Here is a 26,005-nt window from a genome sequence, read left to right on the forward strand (position 1 = left end):
CAAGAGAATAATTTTTTTTGTCTTGTCTTCCTTATGAGTTATTCATTTTTTTACTTTGTGAAAAAATTAAGAAATAAAACTGTGTGAAAAACTAAAAGAAAAAAATTAAATGTATATTGAAAAATTGCTCATTTAAAATTATATAAGAATCTTAAGTTTATATACAACTAACTAGGGGTTAAACTAAGAAATTAAATCTTCTTAAAAACTGATCCTATAATTGAGGGATTGTCTATCTTAATTTTTTGTCCTTAATTTTAGGGATACAAATACTTAATTCTAGATATACAAATATAAATAGACAGATTACAAGATTATAATCAACTATAAATAAGTATTTTCTCACACTCTCCATCAAGCTGATGAATAGGTGTTTTCCATTCCCAGCTTGAAAATAATTTCTTGGAATGTTGTACTGCTGAGACCTTTAGTCAACACATCTGCAAGTTGTTGATACATAAGGTATACAAATCAACCCACTATCTAGTTTTTCTTTTATGAAATATCGGTCTACTTCAATGTGTTTTGTTTTGTCATGTTGCAAAAGATTGTGTGTAATGCTTATTGCAGACTTGTTATCACAGTAGAGTCTCATTGGTCCATCTCACTTGATCTTCAAGTCTTCCAGGATAATCTTTAACTATAGTAGTTCACAAATTCCTTGAACCATTGCTCTGAACTCTGTTTCAGCACTTGATGTTGTCACCACATTCTATTTTTTACTCCTCCAAGTCATAAGATTACCACCTAAGAAAGTGCAGTAGCCTGAGGTGGATCTTCTATTAGTTATTGAACCTGCATAATCAGCATCTGTATATGCTTCTAGAACTAGCCCTGAATTTCTTTTAAATAAGATACCTATCTCAGAATTGGCCTTCAAATAGTGCAACATACGGTAGACATCCTGTAGGTGCACTTTTTTAAGACTATGCATAAATTGACTTATCACACTCATAGTATATGCTATATCAGGTTTAGTATGTGAGAGATAAATAAGTCTTTCAACTAATCTTTAGTACATCTCTCTATCTATAACAACATCTTCAGTAGCTTATCCAATTTTATGATTAAGATCTATAAAGGTATTTGCATGTTTACATGCGAGCTTTTCAGTTTTCTTCAAAAGATCCATCACATATTTCTATTGCGAGATGAAGATACAATGCCGTGAGTGAGCTACTTTAATTCCTAGAAAGTACTTCAATCTCCCTAACTCTTTTATTTTAAATTCTCTAGCCAAACACTATTTTAGAAATTCTTTCTTTTTTTCATCATCTCTAGTTACAATTATATCATCAACATACACTAATAGAACTGTGACTCTCCCTGAATTAGAGTGCTTGATAAACAATGTGTGATTTTCTTGACTTTGTTTATATCTCATTGCTAGCATCACTTTGACAAATCTCTCGAACCAAGCCTTAGAAGACTGTTTAAGGTCATATAAAGCCTTTTTCAACTTGCATACTTTGTTTGCTTTTAGATGACCTCCAAATCTCGATAAAACCTTCATATATATTTCTTCTTCCAAATCACCATGTAGTAAAGCATTCTTTACATCAAATTGTTGAAGCTGTCTATTGTAATTTGCAGCCAATGATAACAAAATCCTAACTGTATTCATCTTGGCAACTGGAGCAAAAGTTTCCTGATAATCCACTCTATAGGTTTGAATATAGCCCTTAGCCACTAATCTGGTTTTATACCTTTCAATAGTACCATATGTCTTGTATTTTATAGTGAAAACTCATTTACACCCCACTAAATTTTTTTTTAAGCAACTCTACCAGTTCTCATGTCTTATTTTTCTCTAAGGTCTCCATTTCTATTTTCATGGTTTGCCTTCATTTTTCACTAGATAATACCTCGGATAATGTAGTTAGAACAGAAATAATGTTTAGGCTCACAAGAAAATTTTTGTGAGATGATGAAAATTTTTCAAATGACACAAAATTAAAGATTAAGTATAGTGGATACTTAGTACATTCTCTGGTTTCTTTCCTAATGGCAATAGGCAAATCATAATTACTAGTTATAATTTTATGAGATTCATGCTCATTTTAAAAAACAGAGTAAAAAACTATAGTTACCTCGTTTTCAGAGTTAGGATCAGGTTCTTGGATTGGCACTAGTTCAGGATCTGAAACTTTTTTTCTTGAGTACACCTGTAATTCTTTCATAGAATAAAGAATAATATTATCTTTTATCAAATTTTTTGTATTTGGAATGGGTTCAGACTCAAATTCAGTGTTTGATTTGGGCTCAGTAGAAACAGATTTCGACTTAAAAGAATTAATGGGTGAAAATGTTGAAGAATGGGACAAATAAACAAAAAAAAATCTTTATCCTTATCTTCCATGAATGAAGTCTCTCCCTGAAGATAAGGTTGAGTAAAAAATAGTTTACTTTTTTTAAAAGTGACATCTGCAGACACATAAAATTTTTTGTAAGAGGATGATAGCACTTATATCCTTTTTGAGTTGAGGAATACCCCACAAAGATACACTTAATCGCTCTTGATCCAACTTTTTTCTATTATAATCGTGAACATGAACAAATGATGTACCACCAAATATCCTAGGTGTGAGATTGTTTGTAGTATTAAGGTTGGGATAGAATTGTGAGAGTAGTTTCATAGGAGTTTTAAATCCCAAAACTCTTGAAAGTAACCTATTTATAATGTATGTGGTAGTGAGAATAACTTTTTCCAGTAAGATTTGAGTACATTTGCTTGAAAAACGAAGGCTTATGTTATAGCTAGTCAATAGTTGTTTTTTCTTTCTGCCACTCCATTCTGCTATGGAGTATTAACACAATATGACTCATGGATAATCTTTTCCTTTTGAAAATAGGTGGATGGAGTCTAGTTAAAATAATCTCTTGCATTATCAGACCTAAATCTCTTGATTCTCACTCCAAATTGAATTTGGATCATATTTTGAAAGCCTAAAAATATACTATTGACATCTGATTTGGATTTAAGTAAAAAAGTCCAAGAGACTCTGGTACAATCATCTATGAATGAAACAAATTATCTTGCATAAAAAATATTAAGAATTGTAGAAAGACCCTAAATGTCACTATGAATCAAGTAAAAGAGAGTAAAACTTCTTTTCTTACTAATTGAAAAAGACACACATCTATGCTTTGCAAGTTCACAAACATCACAATGAAAATCTTCGACATTTAATCCTTTGAACAAAGAAGGAAACATCTTTCTCAAAGTTCCAAAAGAAGGATGTCCAAGATGAAAATGATAAAGCTAAATTTTATCTTTATTGAAAGATTTTTCAGAAAGAAATGACAAAGGTAAACTATTCTTAATATTACTTGTGTTATTTTATGTCTCAAGATAGTAGAGTCCATTTTTCTCCTTAGCAAGTCCAATCATCTTCCCCGAACTCTGGTATTGAAATTCACAATAAGAGGAATAAAAAGTCACTTTGCAATTTTATATCTCTAATAAGTTTTTGTACAGATATCATATTAGTAGACAATTCAGGAACATGAAGAATATTTTTTAGAATAAATGAGGGATTAACTTGATCATCTCCTAATCCTGCCACTGTAGTAAGTGAACCATTTGCAATAATAATTTTCTTATTAGTAGGACATAGGGTATATGTACTAAACTTCTGTGAGTAATGTGTCATATAATCTGTGGCTCCTGAGTCAATGACCCAAAAACTTGTAATAGGCTTAACCAAGACATTTAATTCATGAGAACCGGAAGCTTTACATGAACTAGAGACCTTACCTAAAAAACATACCACAGTAGACTTTTCAAGGGTTTTTAATAGGTTTCTTAACTTTTCAATCTCTTCCTTGTCGAACTCTTCTTGTTTTCGAGACATCTGTAGTATTCCGATGAATTTCTCAGTTGACACTTCTCCAAATTAGGTGATAGTGATATCTTTCTTTGACTTGAAACAAATTTTAAGATATAACCATAAATGACTCTTAGCAATAAAGGCTAAAGAAAGAAAAAAATATAATGGCTATGAAGGCCTTAACAGGATTCGATAATAAAGGCCCAAAATAGAAGTTAGCGATGAAGGCTAAAAATTTACTTCTCAAGAAGAGCCTAAAGCTCTAATACCATGTGAAAAAACTAAAAAATAAAACTGTGTAGAAAACTAAGAGAAAAAAACTAAATGTATATTGAAAAACTGCTCATTTAGAATTATACAAAAACCTTAGGTTTATTTACAACTAATTAGAGGTTAAATTAGGAAACTAAATCTTCCTAAAAAGTGATCCTATAATTGAGAGATTATCCATCCTAATTTTTTATCCTTAATTTTAGGATACAAATACTTAATTCTAGAAATACAAATATAAATATACAAATTACAAAATTACAATCAACTATAAATAAGTGTTTTCTCACATACTTGCATTTCTGTCCCTTTGTTCATGTAATTTCCTCTAGGAACAATGGAAGTGTGTTTCCCTATAGTCAAGGCACATGATTTAGTCCATTTCAATAATCAACTCTTAGGTGTTCAGTTAAGTTACTGTTGTCCTGAAAGCTGGATACTGAACACGTCAAGACTCGAAGAACACAAAATAATTGTAAAGCCAAAGTGAAAAATTGTAGCAGAGTTTCATTGGCAGTGAGGAGCTTTCAGCTGATTTCTTCAGTACTTAATTTGAAAGAGAAGGTTTCTCTTGTAACAGCTGAATATTCATATGTCCACTGCTGCATTAACTGATTGTTTTCAGTCTAGGGAATAGGGATGAAACCAAAACGGTGACTGCTGATCAAATCAACTCCATAACTGAGGAATCCTCTTGAAATCCAGTCGGTCAATCCTCAGCCAATTCAGCAATGACCTCTCCTCCAGGGAAGTGGCACGTCAGGCTCCTTTTCTTCGCAAGCGAAGAAGCTTGGCTTGGTAAGTTCGTTGGGCATTAAGTTCATCCTTTTTTCATTTCTAAGGTGAGATTCAATGCTCCGAGCCATATTTTTATACCCAACACGGCCAAAAGTATAATAATAAGCCGCATGCAGCATGATGTAAACGTAATGTTATGCATATTTCATGTCACCATCAAAATACCCTTCATTAGATAAATGCATGAATGTCAGCCGAATTTTCTGATTGTTGGTTTTGGTCCAACTCCAGGTACGTTAGCAAGGGAGATTTAACAATGTGACTAAGATTTTTTGCCTGGTTGGTGATGAGGATGCTTAAAGGAAGCCAAGGAAAGGCCTCATTCACTAGCGAAAATGAAGTCCTTTTTCTCACCAAACTCCCATTGAGTTTGAGGATGGCAAGCCTTTTTGCTTGCATTGGCAGGTACCCCACTTACATATAAGAAAATGTTCATCTTACCTACCTGGCTTGTGGGCTAAGGCTCATTTAAAATTTTGACTGTCTCATTGATTATGTTTGATCGTTAGCTTCCTTTTGGAAGAACAAAAACAATACAGGTAGTACTTAAAATTGAAACAGAGTTAGGCACCAACCCTCTTAGCAATCTAACATACAAAGCATGCTTAAAAACCTACATTCGCATGCAAGCCACAATCAACTCTCTCTTTCTCTCTTTTCTTCAAGCTTCTGCAGCTCAAAATCTCTCTCAAATATCTCTTCTGCAGCCCTCTCACCGTTGATTTTCATGGTCGCTGTTTGTTGTAACTTGGTGTGCTTTATGGTGATTTTATGGAGTTGTAGGAGCCCTCTGTCAATAATCTTGTAAACTTACTTGTACTTTTTCAAAGGTCTCTCTCTTTGTTCACTCTCATCATTCTCTTTTTCTTTTATGTGCAATGTGTTTGATGAAAGTAAATTTAGTTTTCTTTCTTTGAATCTCTTTCAGGGCTCCTAAAACTCCAAAGTTTTCTACTTCTTTTGCAGGTAACATTTATATATGTCTTAAATTTGCTTTCTCTTTTCTTCATAGATATCTATTTTGTCATTTCTGATATTAGTCTGCCTTCTGATATTATAAACTGCGTATCTTTAGTTTTGTGCCAAAGAGATTAATGCTTAAACATACAACAACCATCAGTTAACTAACCAGCATTCTCAATTGAATTTTCGAATAGTATCAACCAAATTGCATTTCTTAAAAATGCATCAGTACACATCAACTAGCTGTGTTTCTGATATTTATTTTTGTTTTGTTTGTTTCACCATAGATGGGAAAGATGTCAAACTTCCAACTGGGTGTTATTGGCGCCCTGTTTCTTTCAGTTGCATCATCTGTCTCCATTGTCATATGCAACAAAGCTTTGATGAGCAATCTTGGCTTCCCTTTTGGTAATTTGTCTGTTCTTTCTTTATAGATGAACTTTTTATTCCTTATTGTGAAACAGCATTGCCCGTTATTATTATATTAAAAGAGGAGTAAACGATTATTTACCACTATATTGAGTTGATTTTCTTTTAATCCCCTTGCTTCTTTCTCCTTTTTTTCTTTTCTCCTTGGTGCAGCTACAACACTCACTAGCTGGCATCTCATGGTAACATTTTGCACCCTTCATGCGGCACAACGCGTCAATCTGTTTGAGAATAAACCAATTGACATGAAGACTGTGATGCTCTTTGGCATCCTCAATGGCGTTTCCATTGGATTTCTCAACTTGAGCCTTGGATTTAACTCCATTGGATTCTATCAGGTGGACTTCATTTTTACAAACATTATTACACTATTGAAAATCTATTTCCAAAGCATATACATATCACCTTTTTAAACCATAATTTCGTGTCCTAATTCTTTGTGGTGCTTCTTTTGGCAGATGACCAAACTTGCAATCATACCATTCACTGTATTATTGGAAACTGTCTTCCTAAAAAAGCAATTCAGGTTTTTTTTTTTTTTTAGCATAGCCATTACACTTCTGTTAGCTGGTTGAGCATTTTGAGATTCAAAGCTTACGAGAACTTTTTGTTCTACTCTGTGCAGCCAAAAGATAAAGCTGTCCCTCTTCCTTTTACTTGTTGGAGTTGGCATTGCCTCTATAACTGATCTCCAACTCAATTTTGTTGGGACAATCGTTTCTCTCCTTGCCATCGCAACGACCTGTGTTGGGCAAATTGTATCCTTTTAAATTGGTTTGTTAAAAACTGAGCATGCATCAACTGATCAAGCATTTACATTTAGGAGCTGTATTGCAAAGAAATGAAAATTAACATCGAAAAGTGCTTCTGAAATGATGTTAAAATTCAATTTTGAAGATGTATCATCGGGGCATGCTTCATGGCATAGGCCAGTATTGTTGAAAATGACCCCTAACAGTTTATTCTTGACTTGATGAATATAGCTGACAAACACCATACAGAAGAGGCTCAATGTCTCTTCAACCCAGCTGCTGTACCAGTCAGCCCCATTTCAAGCAGCTATTCTGTTTGTCTCAGGCCCATTGGTAGATCAGTTCCTCACCAAGCAAAATGTGTTTGCTTACAAATATTCCCCTATAGTCTTGGTACAGAAATAAACCTCTCTTTCCTTAGTATGTCACACAGATTATTAATGAGATTTCTGGTAACCAATTGCTTTTAAACATTTGCAGGCTTTCATCATCCTGTCATGCATTATTGCTGTATCTGTCAACTTTAGCACATTTCTGGTTATTGGCAAAACATCCCCAGTCACATATCAAGTTCTTGGCCACCTCAAGACTTGCCTGGTTCTTGCCTTTGGCTATACACTGCTGCATGACCCCTTTACAGGCAGGAACATCGTTGGAATCCTGATAGCCATTTTTGGGATGGGCTTGTATTCATATTTTTGCACCCAGGAGAACAACAAGAAACAAGCTGATCCTTTGGGGTCTCAGGTATATATAAATATAAATATAAATATATATATATATATATATATCTCTTCCCTTCTCTGTATCTCCCACGAGAGGTTTGTTAACAAAATGTTATGTCCTATTTTTCAGATGAAAGAAAAGGACGCAACACCATTTCTGGCACCGGAGAAAGAAGACCATGAAGTTAAAAATTCAGACAAGGATTCCCTTGTCTAAAGCAAAACATGATTTTGGTATAAAGATTTTCTTCCAAACATTTTGTACCTCAAGTCTAAATGACTTTGATTCTTTAAATAAATCACTCATTTCCAATTCATCTGACCTTCCTCTTCAAAGCTTATAGTAAAATTTATGGATCCATTAGCAAATTGTGTCAATTCAGCTTCATTGTTAGCATTTCTTTGGCAGTGAAAATTGCTATACATAAATGAAAATGTCCCACTTTTTTTTTTCCTTGGCCAAAAGAAAATGAAACTAATACTTGCTATTCTAATTCTAATTTTATTTTTAGAACTATGGTCATTGCAATTATAGTTTCAAAGTAATTGATTATCAAGAAATGTCGTATGGTAAACCATGAAAGGTTTTAATTTTTTTTCCAAAGATCATGAAAAAACTTGTAAATATTGAAATTTAAATCTCAAATATATTAAATGGTTATTTTTTATAAATTATTATATAAATTAACTGAATCAAATTAAAATTTATCCTTTTATTTTTGGTTTGATAATAAATGTATTCTCATTTTTTTATTTATTAATTTTCAATTAGCAAATAACCTTGATCTCCAAAAAATTACTAAACAATTTAAAAAATATTTATTTTTAAAAATTATTATTTTATAGATTAAGGAAACTTTTAAATTTTATAAACAAAGTTAAAGTATTATCATGTATTTTTTGCCACATATGTATTAATTGTTTTTAAAAAATTAATTTATTAATTGATTTAAATATACTTTAATAAAATATAAGCAACCTTTTAATCATATTGGTAAAAGTTAAAAATTCCATGAATAATATTATTTTTTTATTAATAATAACCTTACATTTTATTACAATCAACTAAAATAAAAGTTTACCCAAACTAAATTTTTTTCACAAATTAGACCCAAACCGTACTTTTCAACTCAACTCATATTTTTATCATAAAACATTAAATTTTTTATTTTAATATTATGATTTAATTTTGATAATCTCAATTATTAAAAATATTATCAAAACAATTCATTGAAAAAAAAATCGTAAGCCACTCCAACTAAACAGACTAGGGACAACGACATTAATAATTTCTTCACAAGATTCACCATATAGAATTAATTCTCGTAATATTTATATTGTAAGTTTCATGATGTGTCCAAAATTTTATAAGTTTTGTCCAACTAAAGGGTGCAACTGACCAGAACTAATTATATTCCAAAGCAAGATTTTATTATTATTATAATGATGGGTAAAAACTTCAAAGGTTTAGTCAAGATATGTCAAATTATTTTTTTCTATTTTAGGTTACTTTATGCGATTATAGTATGTGTACCAGATTCCAAAGTGACCTAAACAGGACAAAATGGTTAGTTCCATTCCTGAAAATGATATTTTCCAAAAACCATGATTCTTTCTTTTGAATAATTTTTTCTTTTCATGGAATAACTTATGGGTGAATTTTTTTTAAAATATACATTTATATAAATAAAATATGAGGAGGCCCTAATTATGAATTTTTTAATAAATTGGGCAAATCAATAGCAGATAGAAAGTGGTAATTACAGATGATTGCATGCATGACTTAATTTTGTTTGATATAATGAAAACATCTTTTTTCAACCAAAAGAAAAGATTTGATTGATTATAAAATTTTGATTTTACATGCCTTGCCAATTAATAAAAACACTTATTGTTTTTTTTTTCAATTTTTTATTTAAAAAACATATTAATTAGCACATTCATGTTCGTTATTTCAAAATTTTCATCTCTTTTAAAAAAAGTAAAAATAAAAAAAATATTTTTTATTGTAATGATCAAGTTTTATTTTTTTATAACTTTGAATATAAAAATATTAGCAAAAAAATCTAATAATTTTTTATGCTATAAATTCTCGTAATCATTTGTTAAAATTTTGTTTGATTTTTTTTTGTAAAAAAAAATTCGAAAATAGATAAACTGTTCAGTTCTCTAAATCAGCATAAAATGTGTCATACATTCGAGATGATCTCAATAAGTGATTATTGATAAAACTCAAATATAAAATTTTTTTATCGAGAGGATAAATATATTCGATTAAACCAATCATTTATTAATAAATTTTGTTTGATTGATATCATATATCTTAGCTTCTATGTATTCTTTTCTTTGTATTTTTTATTTTCTTTGTAGTAATGGTATTATTTTATTAGGTCTTTTTAGGTCAGGCCAACTAACAGATTCTCTCCGAATGGGCTGCTCCCATTGGACTTTTTATGCCGCACTATTTGTTATATTTGATAATTTAAAAAATATTTGATGACATAAATATAATATAAATATAAAATATAAAAATAATATGATTTAAAATTTTAATAATAATTATATAAAATTTTAATAAAATTAAAAATATATATTTTTTATTTTTTATTAATATAAATTATCACATATAATTTTTATATAAAATATAATATAAATACATAAATTTTAATATTTTACATAACATTAATATTCAAATCATTAGATTTATTACTTGTATAGCTATCACTCATTTGCCTCATTTTCCTTCTTTGCCAAAGTCCAAAAATAAAGGGTGTAACGATTGATAATCATAGTAGAATTTTTGTAATTTACCTTATTGATTCAAAAAAATTTACCAAAAGGATACAAATTGGAATATATTTTTTTAATTTAGAAGTTTATATACATCTCTTAATTACCTTTCTCTAAAAATTATTAATCACATACATAATTAGAAAATATATATAAAATCAATTAACTATTGACTCAATGGTAAAGAGGAGATAATTATTGATTTATTTTTCGGTACATATATCAATCGTTATTTAATTATTAATATAATTTTTATTAATACATTTAATTTTATTAAAAAAATAAATATGTATATTAATAAATATCATAATCGAGTTTGATCATGAATTAATGAAATTAAAAAAATAAAATGTTACTCTCTTCAATATGAGTTTATTATTATTATAAAAAGGTAGAAGATTAGTGACCATATTAAAGTGTCAAGAATGGTCATTTTCATTTTATTTCATTTTTCATAAATATATATGTTTTATATGAATCAAAGGTTATTCAGCCTTAATGTCAATTTCATTGGATGTTATCCAAAAACAAAAAATTCATTGGATGGTTTTTAAATGGGAACATTATTAGCATGCACTTTGTGCTATTCACATCTACAAAATTAATTTAGATGTAATTATTAAATCAGGACGAGAAAAAAAATTCATCAACCCTTAAATAAGTATTAAAATATGAATCTTAAAATTTTTAAGTATTATTTTTTAGAATAATTAAATGTCAAATTTATTAGTTTGTCATTTTTTTCTCTAATTTTACTAAATAAATGAGTTTTAATTAAAACAATAAATTTAGACTTGATAGTTTGTAAATTAATATAGTAAAAATATTAAAATTTATATATTCATATCATATTTTATATAAATAATATATATCATAATTTATATTAATATAAAAATATAAAATATTTTTATTTTATAGAATTTATATATAATTACTATTAAAAATTTAAATTATATTATTTTTATGTTTTATTTTTTATATCATATTTATATTTTATTATCGTATGTATTTTATATTAACATGTTTACGTAAACTCCTGAATAAAAACAAAAAGCGAAAGTACATGATTGGCTGCATAAGTTTAACGTAGTTTTTTAACTTTAATGAATGGAGAAAAGGGTAATAAAGTAATTTTAACCATCCAATATTCGCCTGCCAATCTTTGTTCTCGGTCGGACACCCTCTCCTCCATTTCAGTTATAAACAATGAGAGAACAGAAAACCAAAAGAACAGAGCCAAACAGAGAGAAACAGAGGGAAACCGAGAGAAATTTTTTCTTTGGTAACTGAAACTTCAAAGAAAAAGAGTTTCACTAATTTCACTATTCAAAGAAGAAAAAAAAAATATTGATTCTCTTGTAATTATCATCTCATTACCACAGCATTTTTTTTTATTCTCTGTTTTGCAAAGAATTCAAATGGCTGGTTCGCAGAGCGGAGAGTTAAAAATGGAAGGATGGTTATATATAATTCGTTCTAATCGGATTGGATTACAGTACTCAAGCAAACGCTACTTTGTTCTTGAAGACCATCTTCTTATGAGCTTCAAATCCATGCCCATTTCCACTAACCAGGTCTCTTCCCTTTTTTTTTTCAGCAATATTTATTTATTTATTTATTTTTGGTAGCTTATCTTGCAAGTTTCGTTACTTATTTAACGATTATTGCAAAGAAATAATGGCATTAAACTAAACTTTAATATCGCTGTCTTTCTATTTTCTTTTTATTTTCGGTTTAATTTTTTTAATTAATCGATCCAGCTGGTATAATAAGTGAATAACTAGTTTTAAATGGAGATGATTACTAATTATCATTTTATTTGTTTATTTATTTAATAATTATTATTTTAGTTGCTTCATTATGGATTAGTTGAATATGCTTAATAATTTCATGTCAAACGCGTTTTCAGGTTTGATTGGAAGGAGAAAGCGCCTGATTGCGAACATGTGTGTGTGTGTTTTTTTTATGTACCTGATTTTTTTAATTGTTTCTTTCACCTGGCCATCTAAAACACGAGTTACTAATGAAAAAATTTTTCTCGTTTTTTCAAAATTATGTATCCTTTAATAGATTAACTACGAGTCTTGGGCATACTCTCTCTTCGAGCTTGACCAGTTGCCGATTAATAGAAAAAAATTCAAGTTTTTTTTTCATTAGGTAGATAAAATGGTGTTTTTATATGTTAATACAATACAAACATGATAAAAATAAAATACAAAATTAATACAGTTTAAAATAATTATATATAGAGTTAACAAAACTAAAAAATTGTGTTTAATGTTTTTGTGTGGAAACTAATTATGACATGTAATTTTCGATACAAATACATAAATTTTAATATTTTATATGGCATGATGAATACACAAATCGCTAAGTGTACTTTCAATCGAGCAGCCTTTCAAATTTTGCTGGTCCTTTTGTATTTTTTGGGTTAGAGATATAACTTTTTATAGGTAAATCTGGAGAACTCTACAACGAACTTTGTGTGAGAATATTTCACTTTAACAGTCATACATCAGTCTTTGACCCCTTTAATCTTTAGTTTTTACTGAAAGTTGAGTTGATTTGATGATAATATAGCTTCGCTTTAAGCATAATTATACAATGTGATGCGGCACTTCTTCGCTTTTGTGGAAAGTTGCTTAGATTCCTTGGAAAAATAGCCAATGATCAAGGGATTGAGTGCCTCCGTTTCTTTCTGTTGCAGTTCATTTTTGGGTTGGTGAAAGTATCGTGTTTATAGTTTGATGAATGAATAAATGGGGATGCTGAGATAGCATTTCGGCTCACATTCACATTTACAATTTCAGGAACCTCGTAGAAGTGCAATCATTGATTCTTGCATTCGAGTTAGGGACAATGGGAGGGAAAGCATTCATAGAAAAGTATGTGAATTATGTGTTGTTTTTCTTGGACAGTGGTAAATTTTCTGGTTTATGTTTTCTGATTGGTTCATGCCATTGGAACCTTTGAAATGTGAGTTCTTTCTTCAATTTGTAGGTATTCTTCATATTCACCCTTTATAATAGTTCTAATCACAATGATCAACTTAAGGTGAGGCAAATATTTCACAAAAATATTGTTAGTCAATATGTATGATACTTTCACATTCATGTATGAGTTATGGAATCTAAATTTTATAACTAGGAGCTAGTAGTCCTGAAGAAGCAGCGAGATGGATTCATTCCTTTCGGGAAGCACCTTTAAAGGTGCTGAACTGTTTCCCATTGTTAATGAACATCATAAGATGCGGCCATAAGATGAGATGAGACTGAGAATTGATTATATATATGCAGGGTGGTCCATACCTCGGAAATGATGTTGCTTGTTCCAAGAGCAGATGGCAGTCCTTCAGATATAATAATGAGTTACCATCCATCATTGCTGTTCAACATATATTTAACTTCTGGCTTTTGTTGTCTGTTCACCTATGCTTGCAAACAATTTGAGTTCTAAGCAGATTGCTTGAACAACTTATTTTGGTTTTGTTTGGAATATTTAGTAAAGATGGGTGTGACAAGACATGATGCTTGTTTTATTATCGAGTACTATCTCACATTTATACCCCATTACTGTATATCAGTTTCTTAAGGGGATTCCATGCATGCAGATCAAATGGTTCCAACAATGCAAATCACAATAATTCTATTGATTGGACTCTTTATTCATCCAAAAAGATGGACAAAGTGACATCTGATGTTGTAGCACCGTCACCTTGGACAATCTTTGGCTGTCAGAATGGCAAGTATAAAACAAATATTTGTGATTTTTGAGATAGCTGTAGTTGTTTGTCTAAATCCACGAGTGCATTGCAGGTCTTAGACTTTTTAAAGAAGCTAAAGACAGGGATTCTCATGGAAAAGTTGGTAACTTTTGATTCACCAGTGACTGATTTTCATGCAATTGCATTTTGACTTTTTTACTCCTCCCTCCATTGGCAGTGGGACGACCATCCTGAACAATTATGGCTGTGGATGTCATAGATGGAACTTCAGAAGTCATTTTCCAGACACTTATGTCTCTTGGACCCTCAAGAGTGGAGTAAGCTGTCAAGTACCCTGTATTTTTCTTAAAATAAAGCTCTTATATTCTTTTGCAAGAGGCATGGCTTGATTTCAATCTCAAGTGGTACTTTAATTCTATCCATATTAGTAATCGTAGTAAGTCTAGCGTTTTGATTGTTATTTCTCATTGGACAATTTTTCTGGTGCCGTTAGAGCTTATGTCTCAGTGAAGTTGTAATGGAGTGGGAATGTGAACTAAAGTTTGATGCATGTAGAAATAGAAACAATGTAATCTTTGCCCTTGTTAATGTGAGCTTCCAATCTATCTAGAAACTCTTAAATACACTATAGTTTAATAGCTATACAAAAATCATAAGAAGAAATTCTCCTTCTGGAGATGATACTGTGCATAGATTTGGCATCTGTATTTGGTGCCCTTTTTAATGTATCTATTTTATTTATGATTACTGCTCTGATGCTCTCTAGTGTGTCTTAAAGTTGTGCAAAATTATAATTATATTTATCTAGCAATGTATTTTGTTTTTCCTAAATATTTTCCTTTTCTTTTTCTAAAACCAAGGGTAACTTTGCTAATTGTCTTGCAGATGGGACTTCTGTTTCTACAAGGATAGTGTGGTCGAACATCTTGATGGTCATAATGATATTGTTCACAAGCAGCTAAATAGTGATTGGTTACCTTGGTCAGATCGAAACTTCTGCTTGAGTTATTATGTTTTGCGGGAAAGAGTTTTCTGTTTATATATTTTGACTTACTCACTTGCAGGGGCACGAAAAGGAGGGATCTCTTGTTGCGGTGCTATTGGAGAAGAGAAGATGATGGAACATATGGTAGTAATTGTCTTGAGGAAATTCTTGAAAGTTTTACTCAGAAGTCAGAACAGATCCAGTTGAATTGCAAACTAACTTCTTTTGGTTTATATTATCACAGTTATTCCGTACTGCTCAGTGTCTCACAAGAAGTGCCCCCCACAGAAAAGCTATGTCCGTGCCTGCCCTAAAAGTAATGTATGCCTGACATATATAAGAAAAAGAGAACATTCTAATTCTTTTTGAGTTCTCTATATTCTGCTGTTATGCATAAATAAACACATTATAAGATGCATAAGCTGTTAGCATGAAAGAGCATTGTCTCCTTAATATCTCATGTGTGTATGAACACATGCATATATACTGGTTTTCGTGTGTTTGTATATTGAAGCATCATTTGGCTTCTCAGTTTGAATATTGCTGATAAATACATATTCCATTCTTTATTTTGATTTGATCAATTTTATCATTGTCCTTGTATTATACCCCACAGAAATTTGTGGGTTGTGGCATATGATGCACACTTGATTTTTTTTTTTAAAGGAAAGCAGAGGAGATTTATATTTAAAAAAAGCAAAGTCAAAGGTTAATCTACGAGGTTAACATGTGACATTTGCAGGTGGTTGTTATGTCATATCTCCAGTGAATGAAGGAAAACAATCGGTTGTAAAACACATGCTTGAAATTGATTGGAAATTCTGGAAATTTTATCTTCAAATCTGCCGCTCGATCTATAACCATTCGGATGCTTGAGGGAGTTGCTGGTAATCATATATTGTGTTATGACTTTGTATGATCTATTACCCTAAACCCCAGATATAATCTTATTTATCTGTTCATATATTGTGTGTACATGTGTGCGCGTTATTGTGTCTTGTGTTATAACTTTGTGTGATCATTTGAGGTATTAAATTGCTAGGAATTTATATCTTGTACTTGCAGCATTAAGAGAATTATTCAAAGCAAAACAAGGAAAATATTCTTCCCCTGATATTTTATCAGAAGAGTTGATACAGAATGTTAGGTTGCATCAGAGTGAAGAGGATAGCATAGTTGATACGTTTACGCAGACAGAGGCTGGGAAAACAAAGGAAAATATAAGTGAAGGAACGGAAAGGGCACCTTCAGAACACTCAAGCCTGGTAGGTCTTAATGATGCTGCCGATGAATTCTTTGATGTTCCAGAACCAACAGACTATGATCAATCAGAAGATGGGTGGGCTTGACTTTGGTCCTGAAGTATACTCTCAGGTATGAATCAAAGTATTTATCATTGTTTTTTACATGCAAATGAATTTGCAATTAATGTAATGGTGCTTCATACCATAGAGAGGATGTGACCAACTATAGAGTATAGAGTTTCTCCATTGTTGCTATTTGCTCCAATTTTCTCACTTGACTTCTATGTGACTGAGAAATTTGCAGGATACACGCCATCCAAAGTTATCAACTGCTGCTGTTTTTGTGAAAAAGTTACATGATCTTGCAGGTGGTTCCTATTTGGATGATCAGTATTGACTTTAAATTCTAAATTTATGGCAAAAAATATTTTTCTGTTTCAAAGAAGTTGTAGAAAGATAAATTGCTGATGGCTTACAATTCTTCTATGTTGCAGTCCAGAAGAGGGGCTACATTGAGTTACAAGAAATGATGAGGGAAGATGGCATATGTTGCTCCTATGGAAACACTCTTCCCAAGGACCCAACTTGTACATTGCCTTGCAGTTGCACGGTAGCAGAACCCTCCACATTTTTAATTCGTGGGGAGAATTATCTAGAAGACCGTAAGAAGGTATGAAGACAATGTTTCAGAGAGGATAAAGCTGAAGTGTATGACAAAAGTTCAGCTGGTGTGTTCTGTGATCGTTCATTGTATGCCTTATTGCTTGATCTTGCAGTGAACTGGCGCTTTGTCTCTGATGATCTCTAAACTATACATGTCCTTCCATGTTTGCCTAGAATGTTTTGGATACAATCAGTTGTAAGGTTTTGTAGATATCATATGGCGATCAGCTGCTAGAAGTTTGTAGTCCTGGATATCCTTTTTGAATTCACTTTGGCTTTCCTTTTGTATAGCTCCATTTTTAGTTTTCCCATGTTAATTTTCAATTTCAAGTTTAAAATTATATCTTCACTCTTTGCTTTCATCCAGTTTAAGGCAAAGGGCACATTGATGCAAATGGTTGCTGCAGATTGGCTAAGATCTGACAAACGAGAAGATGATTTAGGCGGACGTCCTGGGGGCATTGCTCAGGTTTTTCTTTAATATATGTCATTTCCCTTTTTTTTTAATTGAGATTTTGAGGTCATTGCTCTTGAGTCACCTATAAATTCAGCTGTACTTGTTGCATTCGCTACGTGTTGCCTGGAAATTAAAAAAAATTTTACAAAAGTTTTCATATGCATAAATAAGCTGCTCAGGGAGGGTCAGAGTTTTTCTTTATCATAAACATACAGGTACTTTGGTCTTTTGCTCGCACTTAATTATGTCAAGCTGTATTTCTATCTACATTTTCATCAGTTCTTAAGCATTTAAAATAATCAAATTATGTACCGTGAAACAGGTTCCAGGGTCAACAACATAGAGCCTAGCACTATATTATATGATGAATTCTCCCGTGAAAGATTCAACCTTGCTACAGAACTTCGTCAATGGAGATGATGCATATAGAAATTCAAGGTTTAAGCTCATTCCTTACATATCAAAGGTTGGTGCATGCAGCATTTTGCAGTTGAGATTGAGAATCTTTGGGTATTCTTGCATTGAGGTGAATCACTAGTGGATTTCATAAGAAACTCTAAAACAAATGAGCTTATGTTTTACTCCATCTAAGCAGAAGAGGAGAAACAATTTATATTTCTACTTGGTGTTTTTAAAGAATTAAGGTCTTACAAAGAAATTAGTTTTTCAAATTCTCTGTGCATGCCTTCTCTATCTAGAAAAGTGAACTTAATCCTTAGGTTAGACTTATTACTACTTTGAAGATTTGCTTTCTGAGAAATCCTTAAACTTAAGGGTTCGGAGCTGTGCCTACCCAGGTTTTGTGACCTATGAAGAAAAGAGTAATTGCATGCATTCTTCACGTCTGCTGTGCAAAATTCTATTTCAGATTGCATAAAGCAAAGGCTCTGACAGTTGACTTTGTTTTGTTAGGGGTCATGGATAGTCAAGGGGAGTGTTGGAAAGAAAGCTTGTCTCATTGGCCAAGCTCTGGAAATTCATTATTTCCATGGGAAGAACTACTTGGAGGTAAAATTTTATCAACTGTGTATGTGTCTGCAGGTCCAAACTAATTGTACGAAGCATTAGAAATTTCACAATCGTCATTTCAGCTTGGGATTGACATTGGTTCATCGACAGTGGCAAGAGGAGTGGTCAGTCTCGTGCTTGGTTACCTCAACAATCTGGTCATTGAAATGGCATTTTTGATACAGGTAGAAACAAACCAGAAGGAAAACAAGGATGGGAACAAGTTCTTGAGATTTTCATTCACCTTCGTCAATGATCTTATACTTCAAAAATGTTGATTTTATTTTATATACAGGCAAATACAGAAGAGGAGCTCCGGAGTACCTTCCCGGAACGTGCCGCCTAAACCATCTGAACGCAGCAAAATCTATTCCAGTAAAAGTATGATTAATTCTCAATCTAATGTTTTCATGCTAGGCTGTGGCTAAGAAGGTTTGATTATGAAGAATAGCAAAATCATATTATTGCATATGGCATTGCTGCTCGCAAACAAAGTTCCATTCTTTTGTTCAATCAAATGGGCATATGTACCTACAGCAGCAGCATTTGGTGCTGTAAATATCATATCATTAAATGGAAACACAACCTTTTGTATAGATGACAGGGTTAATTAGTTAATTAAAATTTTCCTTTTGGTTTTTTATTTTTTGTTGCTTTATTTTCTTATCTAATTAAAGTCCATTTAGACTAAATCTATTATTAAAATATTTTTAAGTCAAAAGTTCGAATCTAATTGGGTCGGGTTAGATTTACGGGATTGATGGATCGTCTGATCCGTGAACCGCTATAAGGTTAAAACATCTTGGTGTGTGTGAGGGTAGGCTCCACAGACAAAGTGGGTAGCAGGGTTGGGTACCATTTTTGCATGAGTGCTGGTAAATGTAATATAGTTTTTTTCTCTTTACGCTCTAAAATTTTTTATTTTTTATAAGCGAAATTGTTTAATTATTTTTTCTCTTTTATATAAGCTTTCGTAAATAAATCTTTGAAAAGTTATAAATCTTTTCAAAAATAAATTTTTTAAAAATTATAAATTTTTTGAAAATGAATTTTAGAAAGTTTCAAAAAGGTTTATAATTTTTTGAAATTTTATTTTTGAAAAATTATAAAATTTCATAAAATTGTGAAAAAATTAATTAAATAATTTTATATAAAAATTTAAAAAATATATACAAAAATGAGAATGCATTTAGTAGTATCCTTTTTGCATTTGGACTCCGCCTACAAGACAGATAAAAATGCCCACATTCCGATTCTTCTTGTGTCGCATTAGGGCATTACCAAGGTGACAGCTTGTTATCTACAAAGTTTGTTTTAAAAAAATCAAACAGTCCACACTACTATGATCCGATTTCAATCATTTCAATTCCTCCAATCCAACCCATAATATATATATATATGTATTTTTAAATCTCTTATATTTGTTTTGTTAATGTCATTCAAAACTTAGAAGTTCCTTGTTTTTTGAGAAAAAGATATGATCAAGGTATATGTTCATCCAAATCGTCATTTTTTAATGGATAAATTTTATTTTATCTAAAAAAAGATCACTTTTAAAAAGAAAAACAGAAAAACATTATAGAGTATAAACGCCCATGCCAACGTAGAGCAATGACGTGATTCACGTGCATATAGTGTTACTTATTTTTACCAATTTGCCACTCTTAGGACAGGTAGTTTCGAACCTTCCATTGTTCCACTTTTCCACAGTTTTCGCTTATCTCACCTGATTCTGTGTTCTCTTTCGGACACAAAGTGCAACCTTAAATCTTAGTGTTTTCTCCCCAATTTTCCGGGAAAATTTTCCCAAACCCTGTTTGGCTAGCGAGAAAAAAAAAATTCACATCATTTTGTTTTATTTCTGTGTATGTGTATGTGTAGCCAAAGTCCCGACTCAGCTCAAGGGAATTTATGAGCACGAGATCGCGTTAGTTGATACAGGTAGCTCGATATTTCTGAATGTTTCTTTTTTTTTTTTAATTTTGTTTTCCATTTTCAAAACATAAATTCTCTTCTCCTCACCTTCTGTTTCTTGTCTATCTGGCTTCGCTTAGGGTTTATTGTTGCTGCGGCTTTTTGTTTCTCTTCTTTCACTTCTGGTTCGTTTTTGTTTCGGCTTTTATTTGTTATTTCTTCATTTCTTATTATTAGTTTTTTTTGTTACTATATTTTTTTTCCTTGGCAGTGATTGGAGTAGGAATTGAGTGAATGGATCCTACTCTAAAATGCTCAGTTTTGTTAATTCTTCTTGGATTAGGTACTGTTACTTCCCTGGCAGTGATCGTTTATTCCTTGTCTGTAACTGATTTTGAGCATTGCGAAAATGTGGTGAAAATGGGTACTTACTTCGCTTGATCATGAAGTCAAAGAGGATAAACACAAGCTGAAGGGTTTACTTTTCTTCCTTCATGTTCCTCGGACAGGGGGAAGAAGCTATTTTCACGGTAATTTTCATTAATATAGGATAGACATTTGAACAATAAGATGTCCAACATTTTTGCTAACTGTTTTTAATTCTGCTTTTTGTTTCCTTTTTTTTATGCTTGCAGTTTCTTAAAGAAGTTGTATTCTAATTCTCTAGAATGCCCCCATTCTTATGACAAGCTACGCTTTGATCCTAGGTATCCGAATTTGCTCTTATTTAAAGCTGAATGACAAGTTCTCCTTTTGCCTTTACTCTTTTAAGGAGGTTTAATTGAATTTTTTTTCCACCTGAATGCAGCAAGGCAAAATGCAGGTTATCGGTTACTCATGATGACTATAGCATAACCTCTAAACTTTCCAGGGATAGAACATCAGTGGTGACAATACTTGGGAATCCAGTTGACCGTGTCTTTAGCACTTATGAGTTTTCTTTGGAGGTGGTGGCTAGGTTTTTAGTGCATCCCAACTTAATGTCTGCCACACAAATGACTGGACGATTGCGTGCTAAAGCTAATGGAGTAAGTACACTGGATATGGCCTTGGAAGTATCTGGTTCCATGGATGAGAGAGGACGTGTATGCTCAGGTATGTTTTCTCTACTTCTCCGTGAACTATTATTCTATTGCCATCTTACACTTTTCCCTTCTATTTGTTCAACTCTTTTTACACTTTATTAGGGATTAGAGTTTTCTGTCTGCCTTCATTGAAGGTCACTGTCTATCCCAGGATTTCCAAGTTTTCTCTGAAATATTTTTGTGATAACCTTTTGGCATCTACAATAAAGGTGTTGCTAGACAACCTTTCTCTTTTGCATTTTAGTTTTCTTGGTAATTGTTAGTTTTATTTCCTTATTAATTTATCTTTTAAGATAGCATTACTTTGGCTGTTTTGAGATCATCTGCACCTCTCTTTCTCGGTTGCCATGATCAAAACCTACCAGATCTGCATTCATTTTGGACAATCTGAAATGATCAAGAGAGAGAAGTTGTGCTGTAACTTCTATATGGATGTTATTAGCCTGTCTTCCTCGATGATGTAATTTTGTGCGAGACATTTAGATTTACTTTTACTCTTATGAGCAGAGAGATGCTAGGAAAGCTAGGGGCACCAACAATGTTAAGAGCAGTGACCCATACAACATGAAAGACATTGCAATGCGATTACTCGATTTCATCAACGATCCCATAGCTCATGAAATTATCCATAATGGAGCAACATTTCAGGTACTAATCCACATTTTGCAGCATTTCTATCTCTGGTCTTATCCAAAATGCTGGTTTACTAATTTAATTCACAGATTGCAGGATTGACAAACAACTCTTATTTACCTGAATCACATGAGGTTTGCCATTGTGTAGAGAAGTACAAGAATCTTGGTGAATATGTACTTCAAGTTGCAAAGGTAATTAAAATAGGTTTGAATATTGAAACAACTGTTCATATAAATGCTTTTCTGATTCTTTTACCCTTTTTTTCTGGTTATTGTTGCAATTATGGTAGATACTTTTAAATCTTGTAGAAGAGGTTGGACAGTATGTTATATGCTGGTCTAACTGAGGACTGTAAGGAACCTGCAACAATGTTTGCCAATGTGGTTGGGCACAGATGATTTCCCAGCTGCTAGAATCTAACGCTATTGCTGAGGGAGCCACTGTTAATAAATCAGGTTAGCATGGAATTTTATGAATTTTCCCCTAAAACTTGTCTAATGCAGAAGGCCTTGTAAAACCTTGTTAGATGTCTTATATTGATTGTATTACATTGAAGTGATTTTGCCACATTGTGATTTCTTATCTTTCTCTAGCATGATTGAAATCAAGATATTTTTAGCACATTGCTTAAATCACTTACATGATTGAAATGGAGATATTTTTACCGCATTGCTTAAATCACTTACATGTGCTGCAGAACAGAGTATTTCATTTGCAGATTCATAGCTGGATAGTAATGATCATCAGGTGCTGCATTTTAGCAAATGAATGTGCAATAGCTGGATATCAAGTAAAATAGCACTCTTAAGGACTCTTTTTTTGCCTGCATAACAGAATCCCACCTCAGATGAGAAAGGGAATGAAACCACATCATCATCAGATGACAATGAAGTAAAACAAGAGAAAGTAAGCCATTTTTGGTGTAGTATGATATCTGACTTTTTATATGGACTTACTGGGATATCTCTTCCTCATTAAAAAATGAGAACTTACATTGTCTTTTCTACCATAACAGATGACTGTTGGAAAACTTATGGAAACTTATGAGGTTTGCATTTCCAGTTTGCGAAAGACCCAATCATGGCGATGTATCGCTTCTTTGAATAGAATCTCACCAGCAAACTTCACAAAGGAGGTACTCTAAAATACTGAACATTAAAATTCCACACCATTATTAAATGCATGTATGTAATCTATTTCTAGAGCATGGTTGGTTTAACTATATGACTTGTAGTTGAACACTTTTGCCGGAGCAAACCATGCCTTAATAGACATGCTGTCTGTCGTATCCTTCTATTGGTCCTTCTTTTTGCTATGAGAGGGCTGTAGGCAACTTTTAGGGTGCAAAACATTGTCAAAGGAATTAGATATTTGATGCCTTGATTGTTGGCTACATGTTTTGGATTGTCATTTGTAAATCTATGATGTGTACAAAAAGTATGAAAATTTTAAGAATTCAAATTAACTGGAAAATGTATTCGCAATCAAATGCTGTAGTCTTTTTTTGGGCCTTAAACATCAATATTAAAGAGAGCTTCATAAAAAAAGTGAGGAGAAGAAAAAGAAAAATAGAAAAGAAGCACAAGATCAGAATGGTTGCTTCAATCTTAGAAAGAAGAGAGTTCAGCTGTTGCTACATCAATGTTGGAATCTTCCTCTGTTTATTGTTAACATCTGAATTTACAGGCTCGCCTCCAAGTTCCTCAGATGGTCCTTCAGCGGATACAATCACTTAACAACCTTTATTTGGAGCTCTATGAGTATGCTCAAGGCATCTTTGCGAAGCAACAAAAGCAAGTTCTAGAGAAGCTGTTTGATACGGTATGTTGGTATACATTCAAAACTTACGGATATGATTTTTCCAAGATGCTTTGCAGGCATTTCTACTTTTCCAACTGATAAATAATATCAGATAATAATGTTATAACTTGTAATATCCTGTTAATTAACATAAGTTGGCTGAAACTTGCCCTTATTTTTTACTTGTGCATATCATTGATCCGCTTGCTTGATATATCTGCCCACTTTAGAATCTAACATGGTGATTCGGTGAGGTCTAGTGGCAAGTGGCAATAGGTTTTAATTGTTTCAATCAAAGTGGCATCCTTAATATGCTGCTTAATTTTGCAGGAAACATTGGGAAGCATGTTCATTTTTTCAGGTGGCATCAAGCTTTGGGATGTCTTTTTGTGGGCCACGCCATTTGTCTTACTCTTTATCATGTTTTTGTTTGTAAATGCAAAGTGAAGAGCATTGAAAGTGAAGATATGAATGTTACTGACTGTTGGCTATATGGATCACAGCCCAAAGAAGTATTATAAAGTGGATAAAAGAATAGGGATTGCTTGAATGCTTAAATGTGAAGCTCAACCATCGGCTACAAGATTTTCGGTAGAGATGGCTTATGATTAGATAAAAGCTTGATTTGTTTTTGCATAACATGACAATCGCATGTATTTTTATAGTTCATTTCAGGTGCTTTGATTGGTGGGATGTTTCTTTAAAAACACACTTTAGCACCAAATTGGCAGATTGCGGTCGAACTTTGAAGTGACGGCATTAAGTCATTAAAACTGAGGTAAGGTTGTCTCCGATGATCCTCTTAGGTTCTAATAGTTAGAGTTTGAGACTTGGATATAAATTGTGGTTAAGGTCTAGTGTAATGAGGTATAGGTGATGATTTACCCATAAATTTTGAGAAATTCAGAACCACCTGACTTGAAGCTGAATCCTAGCTTGTAATGAGTGGATTGGCAATTTGGCATGAGGTCAGTTTCAGAAAGATGGAATATAAAGATGTATGACCAAAAAAATGGGTATATCAAGTGTTAAACGCCAGCTTTATTTGGTGACTTGATAGAAACGTTACAGTCTCTTGCTTTTATTGTCTGTCTGTCTGATGGATGTTGATCACCATGCAACAGTTTCATGCCTATCCAGATTTCATACGAGGTTGAAAAGGATTAATGGGTAATGTGAAAATTTTATCACTCACCATTTCCAATTCAAGCAGATTGAATCGTATGACAAAAACACATGACGTTCTTCAAAATGCAAAAGCATTTCCTTAGTCAAAGAAGCTGAAAAACCAAGACAGGCTCCTAAAATTATGCGCCCAACCCCATTATGATCAATCAAATACATTGAACAACAGAAAATCAAAATCCAAAGGGACCACAGCATGTGGAAGCTCCAACTAAAAAATTGGGACCCAAATTGCAACACCAAAAAGACAAAAGATTTCTCACGCTCCGTTCATCCTACTCCATCTCGTCGGTGATCTGTTCAATTTTTTTCCCTTTTTTTTTTTTAATTTTAACATAAATTTAAGCCCTTTTAGATCAACCCCACTTTCCATTCAACATTGATGACAGATGAGCGGTGATTATAAGGGAAACTGCATAGCCACCTTCATATCTGCCTTGTAACATTAACTTTTACTCTCTCATTCACAAAATCCATAAAAAATCCCATTTTCAGACAATTTGAGATTCAAAGGATTCTCATCTTGTCTCTTATTTTTCTCTCTCATTTTCCTCTGATCCAAACAATGCCTCTCCTTCATTCTTCCCCTTGAAAACCAGGTCCTCTCTTTCTCTCTTTGCATTCTGTTTTTTCCTTTAAATGTTACCATTTATTTGCATCTCTTCTGCATTTTATTTTTGCTTTCTGTTTAGTTACTCAGAAAATGAAGTAAAAAATGGGTACCAACTCTTGTCTTTGTAATTATTT

The 26,005-nt window shown here is 32.3% G+C and overlaps 1 protein-coding gene and 2 pseudogenes across 3 annotated transcripts; all 3 read left to right on the forward strand.

The window, feature by feature from the left end:
• Window positions 1-5,396: 5,396 nt before the first annotated feature.
• Window positions 5,397-8,084, forward strand: LOC111303542 (UDP-xylose transporter 1-like). Its single transcript, XM_022899894.2, has 9 exons — window positions 5,397-5,728; window positions 5,827-5,864; window positions 6,149-6,269; window positions 6,444-6,628; window positions 6,749-6,816; window positions 6,916-7,048; window positions 7,274-7,435; window positions 7,523-7,789; window positions 7,898-8,084. The coding sequence occupies exons 3-9, from the start codon at window positions 6,149-6,151 to the stop codon at window positions 7,982-7,984; spliced, it is 1,023 nt and encodes a 340-aa protein (XP_022755629.1). The 5' UTR covers window positions 5,397-5,728; window positions 5,827-5,864; the 3' UTR covers window positions 7,985-8,084.
• A 3,694-nt stretch (window positions 8,085-11,778) lies between these two features.
• LOC111302645 (protein ENHANCED DISEASE RESISTANCE 2-like) lies at window positions 11,779-19,239 on the forward strand (annotated as a pseudogene). Its single transcript, XR_016326942.1, has 21 exons — window positions 11,779-12,131; window positions 13,368-13,442; window positions 13,558-13,609; window positions 13,699-13,766; window positions 13,854-13,924; window positions 14,141-14,298; window positions 14,373-14,419; window positions 14,499-14,598; window positions 15,167-15,262; window positions 15,346-15,410; window positions 15,511-15,582; window positions 16,009-16,153; window positions 16,332-16,640; window positions 16,815-16,878; window positions 17,005-17,180; window positions 17,541-17,642; window positions 17,795-17,845; window positions 17,953-18,096; window positions 18,543-18,638; window positions 18,722-18,823; window positions 18,934-19,239. The product of XR_016326942.1 is annotated as a protein ENHANCED DISEASE RESISTANCE 2-like (transcript).
• Window positions 19,240-20,831: 1,592 nt separating this feature from the next.
• LOC111303545 (protein-tyrosine sulfotransferase-like) lies at window positions 20,832-24,631 on the forward strand (annotated as a pseudogene). Its single transcript, XR_016326944.1, has 11 exons — window positions 20,832-21,080; window positions 21,185-21,259; window positions 21,361-21,647; window positions 22,145-22,285; window positions 22,360-22,464; window positions 22,582-22,728; window positions 22,971-23,020; window positions 23,108-23,179; window positions 23,289-23,408; window positions 23,960-24,094; window positions 24,404-24,631. The product of XR_016326944.1 is annotated as a protein-tyrosine sulfotransferase-like (transcript).
• Window positions 24,632-26,005: the final 1,374 nt, after the last annotated feature.

The sequence above is a fragment of the Durio zibethinus genome, chromosome 13, assembly GCF_047325235.1.
Source record: "Durio zibethinus cultivar Kanyao isolate XHJ-2024 chromosome 13, ASM4732523v1, whole genome shotgun sequence".
Classification (NCBI taxonomy): domain Eukaryota; kingdom Viridiplantae; phylum Streptophyta; class Magnoliopsida; order Malvales; family Malvaceae; genus Durio; species Durio zibethinus.

Coding starts and splice junctions, on each gene's coding strand:
- LOC111303542 (XM_022899894.2), top strand. CDS start 6,149: ATGGGAAAGATGTCAAACTTCCAACTGGGTGTTATTGGCGCCCTGTTT. Junction 6,270..6,443: donor CAATCTTGGCTTCCCTTTTG/GTAATTTGTCTG, acceptor TCCTTGGTGCAG/CTACAACACTCACTAGCTGG. Junction 6,817..6,915: donor TTCCTAAAAAAGCAATTCAG/GTTTTTTTTTTT, acceptor TACTCTGTGCAG/CCAAAAGATAAAGCTGTCCC.